General features: G+C 45.5%; 1 protein-coding gene across 1 annotated transcript in view; it reads left to right on the plus strand.

Annotated features, from left to right (window-relative positions):
• LOC138268283 (NACHT, LRR and PYD domains-containing protein 12-like) overlaps positions 1–23,393 on the plus strand; it is a 953,091-nt gene that overhangs the window by 332,131 nt on the left and 597,567 nt on the right. Inside the window, exon 4 of the mRNA XM_069217781.1 lies at positions 10,885–11,062. Within this exon, the coding sequence (XP_069073882.1) occupies positions 10,885–11,062 (178 nt within the window). The remainder of the gene's footprint in view (positions 1–10,884; positions 11,063–23,393) is intronic.

Below are 23,393 nucleotides of genomic sequence, written 5' to 3' on the forward strand. Positions count from 1 at the left end.
CACACGTTGCCACCAGTGGCATAACAAAGGCCCCGCAGCCGCCCTCCAGGGGGCCCCTTCAGCACAGCACCTGCCCTGAGTGAGTCTGGAGACGGGGCTCCTCCATGTTCTTTGCAAAGGGGCAACCTCCAGTTTTGTTATGTCACTGATTGCCACTGTAGTTCCTGACACTGAACAAAACTACTTTGTGTGCCAATATGCTCCGTGTGGAAGAGCAGAATGCAATCACTCAGTAAAGCCAGCCAATAGAGAGAGAAATAGAAGTTTTTATTAAACAAAATGTCTTTGTTAACACCAGACCTAATTAGGGACCAAGACCCCCATGTAGGTAGCTTTTTGCATGTCACAAACAGCGACTTTCGCTGTTTGCGACGTGCAAAAAGCACATTGCGATGCACAAACCCAGTTTTGCTATTCAGTAACCTGGTTACCCAATCGCAAAACGGGTTTGCGACTCGCAATTAGGAAGGAGTGTTCCCTTCCTAATTGCGACTCGCAGTGTAATGTAGGATTGCTTTGTGACCGCGAACGCAAACCAATCGCAGTTTGCACCCATTTCAAATGGGTGCTAACACTTTCGTGAAGGGGGTCCCCATGGGACCCCTTCCCCATTGTGAATGTCACTGTAAACATTTTTTCAGAGCAGTCAGTGGTCCTATGGACCACTGCCTGCTCTGAAAAAATGAAACAAAAACGTTTCATTTTTCGTTTTTGTAATGCATCTCGTTTTCCTTTAAGGAAGCAGTCACAGACATGGTGGTCTGCTGTCTCCAGCAGGCCACCATCCTTGTGAGGGCCGCTATTCGCAAGGGGGTTGCAAATTGCGACCCACCTCATGATTATTCACTAGGTGGGCATTTGCGAAGCCCTTGCAAATCACAGATGGTGTCAGGGACACCATCCTACATTCGGATTTGCGACTCGCAAATTGCGAGTCGCTCTGACTCGCAATTTGCGGGTCGCAAATCTGAACCTACCTACATGTGGCCCCAAATTCTTAAAGAAAGTCACAAAAGTGCACCCATGGTATATGTCGTACCCCTATAAAATATTTGTGAACTGTAATTTAGCATGGGTAAATACACATGTGTAGATTTGCTCATGTGAAAATCTATTGAGTTCATTTTCCCTCCGGCCACTTCCTTCCCAACCCTGGAAGAAGTTCTAATTCTGCCATTGTCAGGAGTAAATGCCCAACCTTTCTTATTATGGGAAAATATTAAAGAGAAGCTGGTGAAAATCTTTAAAACATGCAGGTTAGTAGGTTTGCAGACTCAAAGGCATTCCAGCCGTGGAACTATTGCTTACTGCTTCCTCCAGCCCCAGTATGCAGATCTGCAGAAAGGTGGCAAAATAAGGAAATTGCTACAGTAGGGATTGAAACTGCAAGTATTCAAGCCCTATTATGGTAGTAGCCCTGGCATAATCAGAGAGGTTATTATCAGAGCTCTTACATAATGAGATTGCTGCCATAATTCGTCGCCACACTACATGGCACCAAAGAGACAAGTAGATCTTTTTACAGGACAAGTAGATTTGAGAAGCAACCTGTCCCCTGGACAAGTAGATATTTTAATAAATTCCACACCCTTGATTATGTATCCCGATAGTTTTTCTGTTGGGGATCCTATCCCTGAAATGATGGGTCTGCCCAGTGGGAAAGCACCTATCTTGTGTATTTTGGGAAGTATTTATAAACATGGTGGTATAGGCGCGGGGTTGTATATGTAACGGTATTCCATGTCAGTGATGAGACACCTGTCCCTCCAGAATTTGAGTTTCTGGTATATACAGTTGACTTCCTTTAGAGGATTGTGTAAACGTTCCTTATATGCAAAAATGTCAGTAAGTTGTCAATCTATTTCATTCAAATAGTCCAGCTTGTTCATGAGGACTATGTTCCCCCCTTTTTTGGCTTCTTTAATGATGATATCATGTACTCTTGAGAGGGAATATAATGCCTCTCTTTCTTCTTTGGTGATGTTGTGAGTTATGGTTTTACGTCCTGTGTGGTATAAATCTTCCAGTCGATATAGGTCTCAAGTAACTTGTTTGTGAAAAAAAAATGTCAATGACATTATCAGTAGACAGGGTGTAAATTTGGAAGAGGTTTTAAGTCCACTGCCTGCACCCAAGTTGGATTCTATCTCAAGGTCAACCATGATATCTGAAAGTGACGGGGAAAAGCCAGTGGTATGTTCTATTGAAAGTAGAGTTTGGATATCTTTTGTCTCTTTTATGGCCAGATTACTAGGTATGGTGTGCTGAGACGTGTTGGGTTCTGATGTTGTATTTTTACCTTGAAAGAATTTAAGCAACTTGCATTTTTGTACAAATTTATATAGACTCAAATGTAATTGAGTAAAATTAGGTATTGATTTTGGAACAAAGCCCAATAATTTGCTAAGAATTTTTATTTGTTGTCTATTTAGTTCAAAGTCAGATAAATTTACAATTGAAATTTCTTTCTGTGTCAACAAGATTCTGTGGGTTATTTGTCAATATTTTTTATGTTGATCTCGTTGCGAACCCCTCATTTCCAATAGTATTTCAATTTTTTCACTGGCATGGTGATGGCACTACAACCACAATAAAGGTTTCTAATTTATGTACACACAATGATTTTATAGCACTATATCGGTGTGTTCTATGGCCTTTTCCTTCTTCCGGGTTTCCACCATACACCTAAGCCGCCCATCGTCAACCATTCTCCGTAGATATACTAATCAGTCCACTAGACGGCTTGAACACCGCAATCGTTTTTCTCTCTTTCTACCACTCACACTATATGATGAGAACCCCCTGTCACCATCTGCTATATGTAATGATATTGTATTGCATATCCTAAATGTAGGAAAGTACCATCTTGCCTGGCATGTTACCCCCATATTTCACTGTATATAGGTTGTTTTAGTTGTATGTGTCACTGGGACCCTGCCAGCCAGGGCCCCAGTGCTCATAAGTGTGCCCTGTATGTGTTACCTGTGTTATGACTAACTGTCTCACTGAGGCTCTGCTATTCAGAACCTCAGTGGTTATGCTCTCTCATTTCTTTCCAAATTGTCACTAACAAGCTAGTGACCAATTTCACCAATTTACATTGGCATACTGGAACACCCTTATAATTCCCTAGCATATGGTACTGAGGTACACAGGGTATTGGGGTTCCAGGAGATCCCTATAGGCTGCAGCATTTCTTGTGCCACCCATAGGGAGATCTGACAATTCTTACACAGGCCTGCCATTGCAGCCTGAGTGAAATAACGTCCACGTTATTTCACAGCCATTTACCACTGCACTTAAGTAACTTATAAGTCACCTATATGTCTAACCTTTACCTGGTAAAGGTTGGGTGCTAAGTTACTTAGTGTGTGGGCACCTTGGCACTAGCCAAGGTGCTCCCACATTGTTCAGGGCAAATTCCCCGGACTTTGTGAGTGCGGGGACACCATTACACGCGTGCACTATACATATGTCACGACATATGTATAGCGTCACAATGGTAACTCCGAACATGGCCATGTAACATGTCTAGGATCATGGAATTTTCACCCCAATGCCATTCTGGCATTGGGGAGACAATTCTATGATCCCCCGAGTCTCTAGCTCAGACCCGGGTACTGCCAAACTACCTTTCCCGGGGTTTCACTGCAGCTGCTGCTGCTGCCAACCCCTCAGACAGGTTTCTGCCCTCCTGGGGTCCAGCCAGGCTTGGCCCAGGAAGGCAGAACAAAGGACTTCCTCAGAGAGAGGGTGTTACAACCTCTCCCTTTGGAAAAAGGTGTCAGGGCTTGGGAGGAGTAGCCTCCCCCAGCCTCTGGAAATGCTTTGATGGGCACAGTTCAGGGATCCCTCAGCGCTGCTCTGGCGCGAAACTGGACAAAGGAAAGGGGAGTGACCACTCCCCTGACCTGCACCTCCCCTGGGAGGTGCCCAGAGCTCCTCCAGTGTGCTCCAGACCTCTGCCATCTTGAAACAGAGGTGCTGCTGGCACACTGGACTGCTCTGAGTGGCCAGTGCCAGCAGGTGACTTTAGAGACTCCTTCTGATAGGCTCCTTCAGGTGTTGCTAGCCTATCCTCTCTCCTAAGTAGCCTAACCTCCTTTTCTGGCTATTTAGGGTCTCTGCTTTGGGGAATTCCTTAGATAACGAATGCAGGAGCTCATCAGAGTTCCTCTGCATCTCTCTCTTCACCTTCTGCCAAGGAATCGACTGCTGACCGCGCTGGAAGCCTGCAAAACTGCAACAAAGTAGCAAAGACGACTACTGCGACCTTGTAACACTGATCCTGCCGCCTTCTCGACTGTTTTCCTGGTGGTGCATGCTGTGGGGGTAGTCTGCCTCCTCTCTGCACTAGAAGCTCCGAAGAAATCTCCTGTGGGTCGACGGAATCTTCCCCCTGCAACCGCAGGCACCAAAGAACTGCATCACCGGTCCTCTGGGTCTCCTCTCAGCACGACGAGCGAGGTCCCTTGAACTCAGCAACTCTGTCCAAGTGACTCCCACAGTCCAGTGACTCTTCAGTCCAAGTTTGGTGGAGGTAAGTCCTTGCCTCCCCACGCTAGACTGCATTGCTGGGAACCGCGTTTTTTGCAGCTACTCCGGCTCCTGTGCACTCTTCCAGGATTTCCTTTGTGCACAGCCAAGCCTGGGTCCCCGGCACTCTAACCTGCATTGCACGACGTCCTGAGTTGTCCTCCGGCTTCGTGGGACCCTCTTGTGCAACTTTGGGTGAGCTCCGGGTCACTTCACTTCGTAGTGCCTGTTCTGGCACTTCTGCAGGCGCTGCTTGCTTCTGAGTGGGCTCTTTGTCTTGCTGGACGCCCCCTCTGTCTCCTCACGCAATTGGCGACATCCTGGTCCCTCCTGGGCCACAGCAGCATCCAAAAACCCTAACCGCGACCTTTGCAGCTAGCAAGGCTTGTTGGCGGTCTTTCTGCACGGAAATACCTCTGCACGACTCTTCACGAAGTGGGACATCCATCCTCCAAAGGGGAAGTTTCTAGCCCTTGTCGTTCTTGCAGAATCCACAGCTTCTACCATCCGGTGGCAGCTTCTTTGCACCCACAGCTGGCATTTCCTGGGCATCTCCCCACTCGATCGTGACTTTTGGACTTGGTCCCCTTGTTCCACAGGTACTCTCGTCAGGAAATCCATTGTTGTTGTATTGCTGGTGTTGGTCTTCCTTGCAGAATTCCCCTATCACTACTTCTGTGCTCTCTGGGGAACTTAGGTGCACTTTGCACCCACTTTTCAGGGTCTTGGGGTGGGCTATTTTTCTAACCCTCACTGTTTCCTTACAGTCCCAGCGACCCTCTACAAGCTCACATAGGGTTGGGGTCCATTTGTGGTTCGCATTCCACTTCTAGAGTATATGGTTTGTGTTGCCCCTATCCCTATGTGCCCCCATTGCATTCTATTGTGACTATACATTGTTTGCACTGTTTTCTATTGCTATTACTGCATATTTTGGTATCGTGTACATATATCTTATGTATGTTTGCTATCCTCATACTGAGGGTACTCACTGAGATACTTTGGCATATTGTCATAAAAATAAAGTACCTTTATTTTTAGTATATCTGTGTATTGTGTTGTCTTATGATATTGTGCAAGTGACAATAGTGGTACTGTAGGAGCTTCACTCGTCTCCTAGTTCAGCCTAAGCTGCTCTGCTAAGCTATCTTTTCTATCAGCCTAAGCTGCTAGACACCCTATACACTAATAAGGGATAACTGGACCTGGTGCAGAGTGTAAGTACCCCTTGGTACCCACTACAAACCAGTCCAGCCTCCTATACTAATGAAAACCACCTCCAAGCTGTCATGTACTTAGACGAGTGTATGGACCAAAGTGCAGTAGCATATAGGAGTCATGGTTGCTGCCAGGATAAAGTGTTACATAGTCAGTTTTTACAAACTCACTAGTACACACTACCTGTATATTTAAGTAGTGTGATTTTTTCCGGCTTCAGTATAACAATGTTGTCCTAAAAGGGGAACAAATTGCAATGTACGCACCATCAATGCAGCCAATTGTCTAAGGGAATCGGGCTACTCTGAAAAATGCAACCTTGGTTTCCAGAAGCTCCCTTGGTGTATGAGGAAATACAATGTAGCAATTTATTTTGAGCACTATGACTTCCAGAAAATTCCTAAAAACCCTGCAAGTGACCTTTGAAATGCCTCCCACCTTAGCCACAATGGCGTGATAGCTACCTAGTGCCAAAAGATGCAAAGAGCTCAGCACTCAAATGTGTGAAGGAATGGACTGACTTCTATGTGTGTATCCTTTTAATAAAGGGTGCATTTCTGCTATCAAATTTAAAATTACTCTACTAGTAAGCCTGTTCTTGGCATAAATCTTCTCTTCTGTTTGGTCAAAAGTAACTCTTGACCCTATAAATGCTTTCGTGCCTCTTCCTCCTACACTGCAGCCAAAATATGCCTCTGCCTCACAATAGCATATAAAGCAGCCATTGTGAAAAGATGTGAAGCATACTGGGCCCCTTTTTATAGTTTACACCTGGTTACCACCTTCCTTCACTTGGTGGCAAATTGCGAATGCAAATCCTGCATTTTGCGACTAATCTCAAATAACGAATGGTTTGAACATAGGAATAATGCATTGCTAACTGAGATTAGCAAATACCCATTTGTGAATTGGTAAAATAGAATTTGCAAAACAGCAAATCAGCAAACATTGCATTTGCATCACTATTTTAAGAATCTATAAAAAATAAAGCTTTGAATATGCAGATTCGCTGTTTTAGCAGTGCAGGGCGTTTTGTGACTGATTTGTGACTCGCTAAGGTTTTGAACTTAACGCTCTGCATTATCTGTCAAATCAGTGGCAGGGAATCAAGGAACAAATGTTGCTTGGGTAAGCGTTGAGGCGTAGACAGTGATTTACGTTTCTATCAGTGGTGTTATTGTATCTTTTCATTCTATTTTTAAAGGGTGTAGATATTTGAAAAATTTAGGAAATATTTGAGCATTGTTTAGATTTAGATATTATAGCAATTGGCAGTCCACAAAGCCTACATAAGGGGTCCGCAGCTGCTTAGAAAATTGGATAATATTAACAGATTAATAATGCGTATATACATAAAGAAACAAACTATGAAATTAAACATTTTAAAACGTTGTGTAACTGTTCAGGTACTTGAAGATAGGGACTCAAAGTGAAGTTAGTGCCCTCAGACTGATTTGCAGGAGTAGTGCAAGTTCATCAAACAGAATATAATATGGATGATCACTAGCCTCAACTGAAATCAAAAAAGGTCCGTCCTTCCCGTTAAAATTTTGATTTTTGTCATATTTGTTTGTGATTTAAATAAAATATTTCATCATTTGTGTATTTATCTGATGAGTGCTGTTTCTATATTCTTTGTGTATTGTTTTGTGGCTGAAATCAACACAAATGCTTAGGCTGCGGTCCCCTGCTTCTAGTATTGACTCAGTGGAGGTCCCTGGATTTCAACGATTCATTGGGGTTTCCTGGCTTCCAGTAATGATTAACTAGGGGTGTATTATAAAACTATGAATAAAACATATTCTAATGAATTGCATTACAGGATGATAAGATCCATTTCATGTGTACGTAAATTAACTGTTTATGAGCCAAATGTACAACGAAGATTAATTAAATTGAAAATAATGTACGTTCAGTTCATATATAATAAAATTAAGACACATATTCAAAATAATTCACATTACAGCAGTTTATACACAGTGCCACTATATTAAAGCAATATTCAAATTTGATCAGTAATACAACGTTAATTTCAAGAATAAATATTCATATCTCTAGTTATGTGAAACGCAATTCCTTTTGCTTCCTGAATCAATATGTGAGCACACAGGTGAATAACTTATTTTTTGGTAACAGTTAGTGAGGAGTCTTTGGTCTATACGTTGCAACCTTCCATGCCATCTATATTCAGTAAAAAAACCTTTGTGTGGCACTATTAATTTTATGGCTCTAATGCATGTTTCTCTTTTTCATGATGTAGTGCTTTGAGCATGAGAGAATGAAAATGAGATACGTCCCTCAGTCTTGCAAGTTTCTCCCATTAATTTTGCGAAGCTTACGTACCAGGAGTTGGTTATGGTTTTTAAACACTTTTCTACGACTAATATCAACACAATAGGTCTCAAAAGTGGGCAATATTTTCTATACTTTATACACCACAGATGCAGAGTTCCTACAAATGTCTAACATTATTTTCATGAGCACCTAGTGCCGATATTGTATTTTGCATCTCATAACAGCCGGTAATAGACAAAAGCAGGTAATCTAGTAGTTTATGATTACTTTTTATGGGCCATGTCCAGTGGATTTAGGAGGGGCATTTAGGGGCATATTTAAGTAAAGTGGAGCTGCACCTAGTGCAGCCCCACTTTCCTTGCGCCCCTCAGCACCCCCCTACCGCCACCATGTGTGCGCCGTATCTAAGATACAGCACACCATGGCGCAGGGTAGGGGCCAGTAACGTCATTTTTATTGACGCTATTGATGTACTCTGCAGGAGTAGCGCCAAAATATTGGCACTATTTCTGCAGAGTACATAATGGCCCATTATAAATAATGGAAGCCCCCTTTTTAACGCCTGCTCAGAGCAGGCGTTTAAAGTGCTGTAAAAAATGACGCAAGGAAATCTGTTAGATTTCCATGAGCCATTTTTTCGGCCCAACAGGGCCAAAAGAACCGGGGGGCAGTCTTAGAAAGATGTCAAGGAACACTGCGCAGCACTAAAAGTTGCAGCACTTCTTTGCATGACAGGGAGAGAACAGGAAAGCACAATATTTAGTTAGATAGGGCACTGTCTTGCTCTCTCCAAGGCACTAGCGCAGGATCATACTGCCTAGCTCCCCAAACGTGCCTGTGCACCATAGTGCAAGGGTATGTGCGTGATGTCTAACATAGGTTTTGTACTAGAAGGGTATCCTTCCAGGAAAAAATACTGCGTCTAGCTAAAATTTAAATCATTTTCCTCTTCTGATATGTGCTGTACAGTGCAGCACATATCCAAATTAAGAAATGTAGCAAGAAATAAAAGCGTTCCTCCTTTTAACACCTGCTTCAAACTGGAGTTATTTTTTGCCACAAAACCCTGTCTACTATATATAGTATAGAGGGGTTTGCGTCAACAACCAATGGTAGTTGCATGGGAATGCCCATGTACCACCCATAGACGTCCTCCTTGATGCTGAATAACACTTTGCGCTGCTTTGCGTTCCTTTGAGGCAACTTTCTGTGCTGGGTTGCGTCACTTTTGTGATGCAGACCCTGCTGCGCCACTCTGCGTCACTGGAAAGGGCAGAAATGCATTGTGTCTACAAGATACAACACACTTGTGTTCTCTCCCCCTGCACTGCTAAAGGTAGCGGCTTTGCACCAATGCAGTCACCCTTGCACCACTGTGCAAGTGTGCCTGTGTTGTAGGTAACGATTGTTTGTGTAGGAAGGTGTCCCTTCCTTCATATAAACAATCATTAATGGTGTTTTGCTCTTTCTATATGTGCTGCAGAATGCAGCACACATTTAAAAAAAAAGCAAAAAACAAGGAGAACTAAAAGTATTACCCCTGGGGTGACGTTAGTTTCTGGTGCTGCTTCAGGTTTAGTATTTCTTGTAAATCTGGGGCAGTGTCAAAAGCAGTGGGTGTTGCGTGGAAACGCCCACGGCAGCACCTATTGCACACCCCTCTTCCTCAGAATTGCCATTAAGCCACCTTGTAAATATGGCAAAGGGCACAGCGCCACCTCAGTGATGCTCTGGTGGCACTAGGGGTTGTAAATAAGCCCCAGTGTTTGTCAATCTGGGCGGTTTTGTTCACATGTTAAACTCTGCATTCAAACACCTGCCACTCTGTGGTTGCTCTGAACTCCTGAGATTTCTACAAGGGAAGTGTGGATCTCATGTCAGCCTATACTCCGCTCTTCTGGCGACTGGCAGGCCACCCTTGTAATCCCTATTGCTCGTTTCTAGTAGATTACCTTAGCTAATGCTTCTTATATTGTTTACTTGAAGGGTTACTTTAAATACATTAATTAGTCTGCTATAAAGGCAAAGAAAGAGAGGACGGTAATAAGAAAACTGTTCAAATGTTAGAGGATTTGGGGAAAATCTGTAAAGAAAATTGGTGGATAAGAAAGGTTTTCCGGGGTAATGAATTAGGGCTGATGTACAGTTGCAGTAATCAGTAACAATTCTGCCAAACTAATTCATCCATCCCTGTCAATTACAGTTATAAAACTGCAGTAAAATGCATGGCTACATATATCATATTGCGAGCTAAAAAGCCTACACAAAATCGGTGAAGGTCCCTATAATTTTTAACGTGGAAATATGAGGCAAGCGCCTGGGCAAGCAATGGGGATGAACAGTGACAATATTAGTATAGTAACTCCTCCGTAAAAGTGCGATTCTCTTCTTGTCCAGATTGCCAGAAATTTCACTGGTGAAACTGTGCATAGCTGTAAATTCTTTAGTCGGTGCAGCTCTTTGGCTTTCAATTAAGTAGCAAACGAAATCCCATCAACAGGTAAATCACTAACCCACTGCAATTGTGGAGATGTCTAAATACATGTCCTCAGTCTAGCGTGCATAATCCTTCCCATGGTACGATTCATAACGGCTGGCAATACAAAAATGTCCGTTTGGTGAGAATCGGTAGCCAGAATTTGGTCCATCATACTATCCTCACAGAGGAAGAAATTAGACTTTTTATTCTAGTTTCTTAAATTGTTTTAGGAAACCTTGAAAGGATTCAGTACACATTTTGCAAAGTACTTACAGCATCGTTATTTCACAGCTTACTTTTCTAAGAATGGCACACCGCATTTACTCTATAACTCTTGAATCTGTTTTGTATTTTAGATTTACAAGACCTTGGCAAAACAAACTGACTCCTCAACTGCGGCATCCCTTCTAGTAGCTGATGTATTTGACCAAAATGGCGACACTGTGCTGAAAATGTGGGTTAGTTTATTTGCTCTACAACGAATATACTCCCACCCTAATCTTCTGGGAATGCTGGATGAAATTATAGAGAATGGTAAGTGCTATAAAATGTAATGCTACATACCACAAATACACAACAAACATTGACAAAGTCAATGTGTCTGGCGCTTAACTGAAAGTGCCTGAATGCTTCTAACCTTGTAGTCACTCATCTGTCTGCCCATGCACTCACACATTTTGGTTCTCATGCATCTATTCATCCATCCATTTACTCACTCTCACACTCACTCAACTATGATATCATACAGACACTCACCATTTAGTAAACATGCACTTTCAGTTATCAGCCAGAACGTTGTCAGCTAGTTTGTGAGGAATCTGAGAGTGCTTTTAGTGGTGCGTGCCTGCTACAAGGTGAGGAATGTGAGAGAACTGATGGTAATGTGTGACTGTTTCCCTGGGAGGGGTGTGAGAGTGTTTCTGGCAATGTGTTATGGCTAGTCTGTAGGAAGGAGCATGAGAGTCTGTGCCTAATTTGAGCTAGTGGTTTCTGGTGCATGGCACCACCACTTCATTGACAACACCAGTGCTTATCACAGTCTACTACATGGTGGTGCTGTTTCTGTAATTTAGAGGTAAGAACAACAGTTCTTCATCAATTCAATACACATTACAAATGACTGATACCTGCCACCCAAGCCATTGTTATACCTTTGGGGACCTGGAATAGTCTTAATTTCCATATTTTAGGAATCTAATGGTCAATAGTTGTGTTGGTACTGTCACCGCAGTGCTGGCAGGGTCAGTGGGTGGTACAAACTGCAGTGTACTCCTGACGAAGGCCCTGGCACTTTTAGGGTGGTTTGTTGATCCACTCCAAGGGGATTAGCTTTCCCCATTTATTTTAATTAACGCCACCAATAAAGACATATTATATACTTATTTAACAATGGATGAGCCTAGCTCTTAAAAACAATGCTACAGCAATCGTTCCTAAGCAGAGTCTTCTGCTTCCGCTTGTGAATCTTTATGGCCTGCTTTTCCTGAAAGTGTGGGTGGACTATCCACCCACCAAACCCACCACAAGGATCACTGACTCCAATGTCAAGCGCACAACTGGTTGTATTTACTGGCATCACCAATCACCAGTTACATCAGCCAATAGATAGAGTCTCAGTCCCTTCCCAGAAGCCTTCAGTGCTTCTTTACGCTCATCCTCTGCTCGAGGACTCTGCCTATGGCCTCATAGGGATAGTTCTGCAGCAGTTTTGCAGTCTTCTGCTGGTAACAGGGAAGAAATTCCCTGTCACTGTAGCCTTTCTGCCAGGGTTTTCGTGGTGGTGCTACCGCCGCGAAGCCTTGGTGGAAAGCCGGCTCATAGTACCGCTGGAGGTCTTCATTGCTCCGATTCGGCGAGTCCAACCGCAAGGCAGTCTGAGCAGGGATGTGGCGGGTTGGCACTCATTATGTGGCAGTCTTCACCGCCATCCCGTCGGCGGTGAATCCGCCACCATGGCCCTGGGGGAGACATGAAAGGGTCTGCTACCCTCCCCAGCGCCACCTCTTTCTCAATTTTGTTCCAGAACTACTGAAGGAAGCTCCAGGGCTGACCTCAGGTTCTTGGCATCCCTACTTACCAAGGGGCCTGTGTAAGGTATCTTGAAACCTTCCTCAAAACTGTTCGGCAACAGTTCCCTGTCCCTTTGCTTGGGGTAACTCCTGACCAGGTGCAATAGCGTGTGGATGATAATTGGCAATGGGTCCTTTCCCTCGGTTCCTGGTGGTGGTCGTGGAGATGCTGGTGTCCTTGGTGACCGGATGGGGGTGGTGTGAGTTTGTGGAGCCAGGCGTGTAGTCGGTTGTTCAACTGTCGTGTTTCTGGTTAGGTGGGGTGAAGGCTTTTGGGGTCCCCTGAAAGAGGCGGCTGGGTGAGGGGCACTGCACTTAGAGCAACTGTGTGCTAATTTACATGCTTTTCTCCATGTGCAAGAGCCAGCACGCACCCCGAAAGGGCTGTTTGAAAGAGCCTTTGCGTGGCAGGCTTTGTGACCTGAAGATTTGCAGGCCACTTGTGTGCCTATTGTGTGGGTTCTTCTGGGGAGAGATGAATTTTCCCATGTATTCCATCCAGAGCTGCACTTCCTTCTGGTCCCACCCCAACTCGGGGCACATGACCATCTTTTTCCTGACCAATGCCCCCTGTTCTGATGGCCTCATTGTGGATTGTACAGGAGTACTGAAATAAAGTGTGACACTGTTCTGGACATTTCTCAATCACAATTGCTGAGAGGATGCAAAAATGCTTCCAGTCAGTTTTCATTGGTCTTATCTGGACAAGCTTGGTATCGAAACTTCTTTTCCTCTTCCTTCCCCCCATGCACCCAGTGTCCATACCATCTTTAACATGCATCAAAAGAATAAGGATGTCTATGAATCTGTGCCTCCATATCCCTTCCTTAGCTGCTATTGGTACTTGCAGACAGAGGAGCAGCACCCATATACTAAGGGGGGTGATTGTTATCGGGGGCGTGGACCTGACCAGGGATATCTCACCTCTAGGTGTGTGGGGGGGGGCCCTAAGCCATTAGTGCCAGTCTTTCCCAAGTCAGTTTGCCTTACCCCCAGTCCCTTTACACTGGATGCCTCTGCCACATGGGAAGGTGGGATATGATCCACCGGCGCGGGGAGCTGGGGGCCAAGTGAAGAGGTGCTACTATCTGTGCCACTGTTGGAAGCAGCCCAGTGTGTTGGTTGTAGTGTTGTCAGGGGCTATGGCGCAGGGGCCATGGATGCAGAAACTGGCAGTGTCTTTGGACGGGGCGCTTGCTCGCTGTTGCCTGCTACATTTATCCAAACCCTTTCTATCGGAGGCCCACCCCCCCCCTTACTGGTTGGTATGCCCTGTTGTTGCGTAGGGGGGTGGCATACCAGGGCTTTGAAATCCACCATAATCATTGTCTCCATAGCTTACCCATTTTGTCCAAGTTTTCACAGCTTGCCGAGTCCACGTTGTTTGAGTGCAGTGTTGTTGCCACCTTGGTCTGTGCTTCCCTTCGCTGTTTTGCCGGATTTGACGTGGCGTGGCTTTAGTTTGATTGCCATTGGTGGGTGGCCTACGGCCCTCTTAGCCCTTGTTGGCCCAGGATCCATTTTGACAGGCTGATGGCTGCTGGGTCTATCTTGTTCAACACCGTAGTCCTCGAGCTCTTGAGCATTCATGATGCCCATTGCCTAATGCAGACCTTTTTTTGGGGCCATGTCCATAAATGCCACCCAGGGCCGCACCTTGTGATGTGCCAGGCCTGGACTCATCCACCATTGTCATCTGGGAGAAAAGGGGGGAGGGGTGCCCTGGCTATCCATGACTGTGATCCTGTGGCGCAAACCTCAGTCTGATCCAGCACGTCAAAGGGAAAAGAAACAGGTGTGAAATCAGACTCACCGCACTATGACTCTTCCGTGTGCACTCGTCATGCAGAGTTGTTCTCCCTTGACAATAGCCCGAGTTTTTGGGAAACGCGATTCCCCCTCGCTTGTTGTTGCTAAAGGTGAGTCACAGGTATCTTGCCTAATCGCATATTTATACGTCCCTTTCCTTAGGGGGACGGCTACACTCCTTCCTGACGTGATACCATGCAAGTTAATCTCCCCATCGCTGAGCGAAAGATTCACCGTAGCATATGTCTGCACAACTATGGAAATGGAAGAAAAATGCCCAGTTAACAACCAAATGAATATGAATGTTTGTCGCTCTTACACATTTTAGGTCCGACTGGCAAGTTACGGACTCTATGAAGGAGATCACCGACCATGCCATTACCTGGCAGTGCCAGCATCCATTAATTTGACTTCCATCTTTATAATTTACCCTTCGATTTTAATCCTCAAACCGTGTGTGCTTGGAAGCCATTTGAGTCTTTAAGTGACATCTCTACCTTGTTCGCCAAGGCACCTTGGGATACCAATGGAACAATTAAATGTCTGTAATGGAATGCAAAACATAACACAGTGGGGCGGGGTTGGCGGTTGGTTGCATAATATTCACAATACCAATTGCATTTAGTGTGTAGAATGACCCCCAGACCTCCTTTTTCTTACCGTTCTCACCTCAAGTGGTAATAGGTGCAAATTCAGCTCATACTCTCCCAGTCCAGTCTGGCTGCAGAACGATACGTATTCCAAAATTTTTGAGAAGAACAGAAGACCCATGAGAAGAAAGCAGCTCACAACTAAAAAAATACCCTGGGATTACTCCTGATTCACCTAGTGTTTACAACTGGTAAACTAGTAGAGCAGCGCTACCTAGTGGCCAAAACACCTTATGGGCCATTGCATGCTAAATTTAAATAGACTGTTTTATATCGCTCCCAGTAAACCACACGATTAAAATAGGCAACATGGAAATGACCTGCGCAATCCTAACTCCTGGCTCCAGCCTCGCTAAATCACAGTTAGCTCCAGGAGCAGGGGCAAACACAGAATATCCACTGTGAGAAAATTAGCCATTAACCCCTTCGCTGCCAGGCCTTTTCCCCCTCCTGTGCCGAGCCTTTTTTTGGCTATTTGGAGCAGTTCGCGCTTAGGCCCTCATAACTTTTTGTTCACGTAAGCTACCCATGCCAAATTTGCGTCCTTTTTTTCCAACATCCTAGGGATTCTAGAGGTAACCAGACTTTGTGGGTTCCCCAGAAGAAGGCCAAGAAATTAGCCAAAAAACAGTGAAAATTTCGTTTTTTTTTAAAAAAATTGAAAAATGGGCTGCAGAAGAAGGCTTGTGGTTTTTTTCCCTGAAAAGGGCATCAACAAAGGGTTTGCGGTGATAAAATCACCAGCTTCCCAGCTTTCAGGAACAGGCAGACTTGAATCAGAAAACCCAATTTTTCAACACAATTTTGGCATTTTACTGGGACATACCCCATTTTTACGATTTTTTGTGCTTTCAGCCTCCTTCCAGTCAGTGACAGAAATGGGCATGAAACCAACGCTGGATCCCAGACACCACAACATTTCTGAAAAGTAGACAAAATTCTGAATTCAGCAAGGGGTAATTTGTGTAGATCCTACAAGGGTTTCCTACAGAAAATAACAACTGAAAAAGAAAAATATTGAAATTGAGGTGAAAAAAGCATCAATTGTTCTCTAAGTTTTACTCTGTAACTTTTTCCTGCATTGTCAGATTTTCGAAAGCAATATACCGTTCCGTCTGCTGGACTCTTCTGGTTGCGGGGATATATAGGGCTTGTAGGTTCATCAAGAACTCTAGGTACCCAGAGCCAATAAATGACCTGCACCCTGCAGTGGGTTTTCATTCTATGCCGGGTATACAGCAATTCATTTGCTGAAATATAAAGAGTAAAAAATAGCTATCAAGAAAACCTTTGTATTTCCAAAATGGGCACAAGATAAGGTGTTGAGAAGCAGTGGTTATTTGCACATCTCTGAATTCCGGGGTGCCCATACTAGCATGTGAATTACAGGGCATTTCTCAAATAGACGTCTTTTTTACACACTGTCTTACATTTGGAAGGGAAAAATGTAGAGAAAGACAAGGGGCAATAACACTTGTTTTGCTATTCTATGTTTCCCCAAGTCTCCTGATAAAAAGGATACCTCACTTGTGTGGGTAGGCCTAGCGCCCGCGACAGGATATGCCCCAAAACACAACGTGGACACATCACAGAAAACAGACCTGTTTTTAGCAAAGTGCCTACCTGTAGATTTTGGCCTGTAGCTCAGCCGTCACCTAGGGAAACCTACCAAACCTGTGCATTTCTGAAAACTAGAGACCTAGGGGAATCCAAGATGGGGTGACTTGTGTGGCTCGGACCAGGTTCTGTTACCCAGAATCCTTTGCAAACCTCAAAATCTGGCTAAAAAAACACATGTTCCTCACATTTCTGTGGCAGAAAGTTCTGGAATCTGAGAGGAGCCACAAATTTCCTTCCACCCAGCGTTCCCCCACGTCTCCCGATAAAAATGATACCTCACTTGTGTGGGTAGGCCTAGCGCCCGCCACAGGAAACGCCCCAAAGCGCAACGTGGACACAGCCAAATTTTTGAAGGAAAACAGAGGTGTTTTTTGCAAAGTGCCTACCTGTAGATTTTGGCCTGTAGCTCAGCCGCCACCTAGGGAAACCTACCAAACCTGTGCATTTCTGAAAACTAGAGACCTAGGGGAATCCAAGATGGGGTGACTTGTGTGGCTCGGACCAGGTTCTGTTACCCAGAATCCTTCGCAAACCTCAAAATTTGGCTAAAAAAACACATGTTCCTCATATTTCTGTGGCAGAAAGTTCTAGAATCTGAGAGGAGCCACAAATTTCCTTCCACCCAGCGTTCCTCCACGTCTCCCGATAAAAATGATACCTCACTTGTGTGGGTAGGCCTAGCGCCCGCGACAGGAAACGCCCCAAAGCGCAACATGGACACAGCCAAATTTTTGAAGGAAAACAGAGGTGTTTTTTGCAAAGTGCCTACCTGTAGATTTTGGCCTGTAGCTCAGCCGCCACCTAGGGAAACCTACCAAACCTGTGCATTTCTGAAAACTAGAGACCTAGGGGAATCCAAGATGGGGTGACTTGTGTGGCTCGGACCAGGTTCTGTTACCCAGAATCCTTCGCAAACCTCAAAATTTGGCTAAAAAAACACATGTTCCTCACATTTCTGTGGCAGAAAGTTCTGGAATCTGAGAGGAGCCACAAATTCCCTGCCACCCAGCGTTCCCCCATGTCTCCCGATAAAAATGATACCTCACTTGTGTGGGTAGGCCTAGCGCCTGCGACAGGAAACGCCCCAAAGCGCAACATGGACACATCCAAATTTTTGAAGGAAAACAGAGGTGTTTTTTGGAAAGTGCCTACCTGTAGATTTTGGCCTGTAGCTCAGCCGCCACCTAGGGAAACCTACCAAACCTGTGCATTTCTAAAAACTAGAGACCTAGGGGAATCCAAGATGGGGTGACTTGTGTGGCTCGGACCAGGTTCTGTTACCCAGAATCCTTCGCAAACCTCAAAATTTGGCTAAAAAAACACATGTTCCTCACATTTCTGTGGCAGAAAGTTCTGGAATCTGAGAGGAGCCACAGATTTCCTTCCACCCAGCGTTCCCCCAAGTCTCCCGATAAAAATGATACCTCACTTGTGTGGGTAGGCCTAGCGCCTGCGACAGGAAACGGCCCAAAGCGCAACGTGGACACATCCAAATTTTTGAAGGAAAACAGAGGTGTTTTTTGCAAAGTGCCTACCTGTAGATTTTGGCCTGTAGCTCAACCGCCACCTAGGGAAACCTACCAAACCTGTGCATTTCTGAAAACTAGAGACCTAGGGGAATCCAAGACGGGGTGACTTGTGTGGCTCGGACCAGGTTCTGTTACCCAGAATCCTTCGCAAACTTCAAAATTTGGCTAAAAAAACACATGTTCCTCACATTTCTGTGGCAGAAAGTTTTGGAATCTGAGAGGAGCCACAAATTTCCTTCCACCCAGCGTTCCCCCACATCTCCCGATAAAAATGATACCTCACTTGTGTGGGTAGGCCTAGCGCCCGCGACAGGAAACGCCCCAAAGCGCAACGTGGACACATCCAAATTTTTGAAGGAAAACAGAGGTGTTTTTTGCAAAGTGCCTACCTGTAGATTTTGGCCTGTAGCTCAGCCGCCACCTAGGGAAACTTACCAAACCTGTGCATTTCTGAAAACTAGAGACCTAGGGGAATCCAAGATGGGGTATTTTGTGTGGCTCGGACCAGGTTCGGTTACCCAAAATCCTTTGCAAACCTCAAAATTTGGCTAAAAAAACACATGTTCCTCACATTTCTGTGGCAGAAAGTTCTGGAATCTGAGAGGAGCCACAAATTTCCTTCCACCCAGCGTTCCCCCACGTCTCCCGATAAAAATGATACCTCACTTGTGTGGGTAGACCTAGCGCTCGCGACAGGAAACGCCCCAAAGCGCAACGTGGACACATCCAAATTTTTGAAGGAAAGCAGAGGTGTTTTTTGCAAAGTGCCTACCTGTAGATTTTGGCCTGTAGCTCAGCCGCCACCTAGGGAAACCTACCAAACCTGTGCATTTCTGAAAACTAGAGACCTAGGGGAATCCAAGATGGGGTGACTTGTGTGGCTCGGACCAGGTTCTGTTACCCAGAATCCTTTGCAAACCTCAAAATTTGGCTAAAAAAACACATGTTCCTCACATTTCTGTGGCAGAAAGTTCTGGAATCTGAGAGGAGCCACAAATTTCCTTCCACCCAGCGTTCCCCCACGTCTCCCAATAAAAATGATACCTCACTTGTGTGGGTAGGCCTAGCGCCTGCGACAGGAAACGCCCCAAAGCGCAACATGGACACATCCACATTTTTTAAGGAAAACAGAGGTGTTTTTTGCAAAGTGCCTACCTGTAGATTTTGGCCTGTAGCTCAGCCGCCACCTAGGGAAACCTACCAAACCTGTGCATTTCTGAAAACTAGAGACCTAGGGGAATCCAAGATGGGGTGACTTGTGTGGCTCGGACCAGGTTCTGTTACCCAGAATCCTTCGCAAACCTCAAAATTTGGCTAAAAAAACACATGTTCCTCACATTTCTGTGGCAGAAAGTTCTGGAATCTGAGAGGAGCCACAAATTTCCTTCCACCCAGCGTTCCCCCACGTCTCTCGATACAAATGATACCTCACTTGTGTGGGTAGGCCTAGCGCCCGCGACAGGAAACGCCCCAAAGCGCAACGTGGACACATCCAAATTTTTGAAGGAAAACAGAGGTGTTTTTTGCAAAGTGCCTACCTGTAGATTTTGGCCTGTAGCTCAGCCGCCACCTAGGGAAACCTACCAAACCTGTGCATTTCTGAAAACTAGAGACCTAGGGGAATCCAAGATGGGGTGACTTGTGTGGCTCGAACCAGGTTCTGTTACCCAGAATCCTTTGCAAACCTCAAAATTTGGCTAAAAAAACTCATGTTCCTCACATTTCTGTGGCAGAAAGTTCTGGAATCTGAGAGGAGCCACAAATTTCCTTCCACCCAGCGTTCCCCCACGTCTCCCGATAAAAATTATACCTCACTTTTGTGGGTAGGCCTAGCGCCTGCGACAGGAAACGCCCCAAAGCGCAACATGGACACATCCAAATTTTTGAAGGAAAACAGAGGTGTTTTTTCCAAAGTGCCTACCTGTAGATTTTGGCCTGTAGCTCAGCCGCCACCTAGGGAAACCTACCAAACCTGTGCATTTCTGAAAACTAGAGACCTAGGGGAATCCAAGATGGGGTGACTTGTGTGGCTCAGACCAGGTTCTGTTACCCAGAATCCTTCGCAAACCTCAAAATTTGGCTAAAAAAACACATGTTCCTCACATTTCTGTGGCAGAAAGTTCTGGAATCTGAGAGGAGCCACAAATTTCCTTCCACCCAGCGTTCCCCCACGTCTCCCGATAAAAATGATACCTCACTTGTGTGGGTAGGCCTAGCGCCCGCGACAGGAAACGCCCCAAAGCTCAACGTGGACACATCCAAATTTTTGAAGGAAAACAGAGGTGTTTTTTGCAAAGTGCCTACCTGTAGATTTTGGCCTGTAGCTCAGCCGCCACCTAGGGAAGCCTACCAAACCTGTGCATTTCTGAAAACTAGAGACCTAGGGGAATCCAAGATGGGGTGACTTGTGTGGCTCGGACCAGGTTCTGTTACCCAAAATTCTTTGCAAACCTCAAAATTTGGCTAAAAAAACACATGTTCCTCACATTTCTGTGGCAGAAAGTTCTGGAATCTGAGAGGAGCCACAAATTTCCTTCCACCCAGCGTTCCCCCACGTCTCCCGATAAAAATGATACCTCACTTGTGTGGGTAGGCCTAGCGCCCGCGACAGGAAACGCCCCAAAGCGCAACGTGTACACATCCAAATTTTTGAAGGAAAACAGAGGTGTTTTTTGCAAAGTGCCTACCTGTAGATTTTGGCCTGTAGCTCAGCCGCCACCTAGGGAAACCTACCAAACCTGTGCATTTCTGAAAACTAGAGGCCTAGGGGAATCCAAGATGGGGTGACTTGTGTGGCTCGGACCAGGTTCTGTTACCCAGAATCCTTCGCAAACCTCAAAATTTGGCTAAAAAAACACATGTTCCTCACATTTCTGTGGCAGAAAGTTCTGGAATCTGAGAGGAACCACAAATTTCCTTCCACCCAGCGTTCCCCCACGTCTCCCGATAAAAATGATAGCTCACTTGTGTGGGTAGGCCTAGCGCCTGCGACAGGAAACGCCCCAAAGCGCAACATAGACACATCCAAATTTTTGAAGGAAAACAGAGGTGTTTTTTGCAAAGTGCCTACCTGTAGATTTTGGCCTGTAGCTCAGCCGCCACCTAGGGAAACCTACCAAACCTGTGCATTTCTAAAAACTAGAGACCTAGGGGAATCCAAGATGGGGTGACTTGTGTGGCTCGGACCAGGTTCTGTTACCCAGAATCCTTCGCAAACCTCAAAATTTGGCTAAAAAAACACATGTTCCTCACATTTCTGTGGCAGAAAGTTCTGGAATCTGAGAGGAGCCACAGATTTCCTTCCACCCAGTGTTCCCCCACGTCTCCCGATAAAAATGATACCTCACTTGTGTGGGTAGGCCTAGCGCCCGCGACAGGAAACGCCCCAAAGCGCAACGTGGACACAGCCAAATTTTTGAAGGAAAACAGAGGTGTTTTTTGCAAAGTGCCTACCTGTAGATTTTGGCCTGTAGCTCAGCCACCACCTAGGGAAACCTACCACACCTGTGCATTTCTGAAAACTAGAGACCTAGGGGAATCCAAGATGGGGTGACTTGTGTGGCTCGGACCAGGTTCTGTTACCCAGAATCCTTTGCAAACCTCAAAATTTGGCTAAAAAAACACATGTTCCTCACATTTCTGTGGCAGAAAGTTCTGGAATCTGAGAGGAGCCACAAATTTCCTTCCACCCAGCGTTCCCCCACGTCTCCCGATAAAAATTATACCTCACTTGTGTGGGTAGGCCTAGCGCCCGCGACAGGAAACGCCCCAAAGCGCAACGTGGACACATCCAAATTTTTGAAGGAAAACAGAGGTGTTTTTTGCAAAGTGCCTACCTGTAGATTTTGGCCTGTAGCTCAGACGCCACCTAGGGAAACCTACCAAACCTGTGCATTTCTGAAAACTAGAGACCTAGGGGAATCCGAGATGGGGTGACTTGTGTGGCTCGGACCAGGTTCTGTTACCCAGAATCCTTCGCAAACCTCAAAATTTGGCTAAAAAAACACATGTTCCTCACATTTCTGTGGCAGAAAGTTCTGGAATCTGAGAGGAGCCACAAATTTCCTTCCACCCAGCGTTCCCCCACGTCTTCCGATAAAAATGATACCTCATTTGTGTGGGTAGGCCTAGCGCCCGCGACAGGAAACGCCCCAAAGCGCAACGTGGACACATCCAAATTTTTGAAGGAAAACAGAGGTGTTTTTTGCAAAGTGCCTACCTGTAGATTTTGGCCTGTAGCTCAGCCGCCACCTAGGGAAACCTACCAAACCTGTGCATTTCTGAAAACTAGAGACCTAGGGGAATCCAAGATGGGATGACTTGTGTGGCTCGGACCAGGTTCTGTTACCCAGAATCCTTTGCAAACCTCAAAATTTGGCTAAAAAAACACATGTTCCTCACATTTCTGTGGCAGAAAGTTCTGGAATCTGAGAGGAGCCACAAATTCCCTGCCACCCAGCGTTCCCCCATGTCTCCCGATAAAAATGATACCTCACTTGTGTGGGTAGGCCTAGCGCCTGCGACAGGAAACGCCCCAAAGCGCAACATGGACACATCCAAATTTTTGAAGGAAAACAGAGGTGTTTTTTGCAAAGTGCCTATCTGTATATTTTGGCCTGTAGCTCAGCCGCCACCTAGGGAAACCTACCAAACCTGTGCATTTCTAAAAACTAGAGACCTAGGGGAATCCAAGATGGGGTGACTTGTGTGGCTCGGACCAGGTTCTGTTACCCAGAATCCTTCGCAAACCTCAAAATTTGGCTAAAAATACACATGTTCCTCACATTTCTGTGGCAGAAAGTTCTGGAATCTGAGAGGAGCCACAGATTTCCTTCCACCCAGCGTTCCCCCAAGTCTCCCGATAAAAATGATACCTCACTTGTGTGGGTAGGCCTAGCGCCTGCGACAGGAAACGGCCCAAAGCGCAACGTGGACACATCCAAATTTTTGAAGGAAAACAGGGGTGTTTTTTGCAAAGTGCCTACCTGTAGATTTTGGCCTGTAGCTCACCGGCCACCTAGGGAAACCTACCAAACCTGTGCATTTCTGAAAACTAGAGACCTAGGGGAATCCAAGATGGGGTGACTTGTGTGGCTCAAACCAGGTTCTGTTACCCAGAATCCTTTGCAAACCTCAAAATTTGGCTAAAAAAACACATGTTCCTCACATTTCTGTGGCAGAAAGTTCT

Source organism: Pleurodeles waltl, chromosome 12 (genome assembly GCF_031143425.1).
Source record: "Pleurodeles waltl isolate 20211129_DDA chromosome 12, aPleWal1.hap1.20221129, whole genome shotgun sequence".
Classification (NCBI taxonomy): Eukaryota; Metazoa; Chordata; class Amphibia; order Caudata; family Salamandridae; genus Pleurodeles; species Pleurodeles waltl.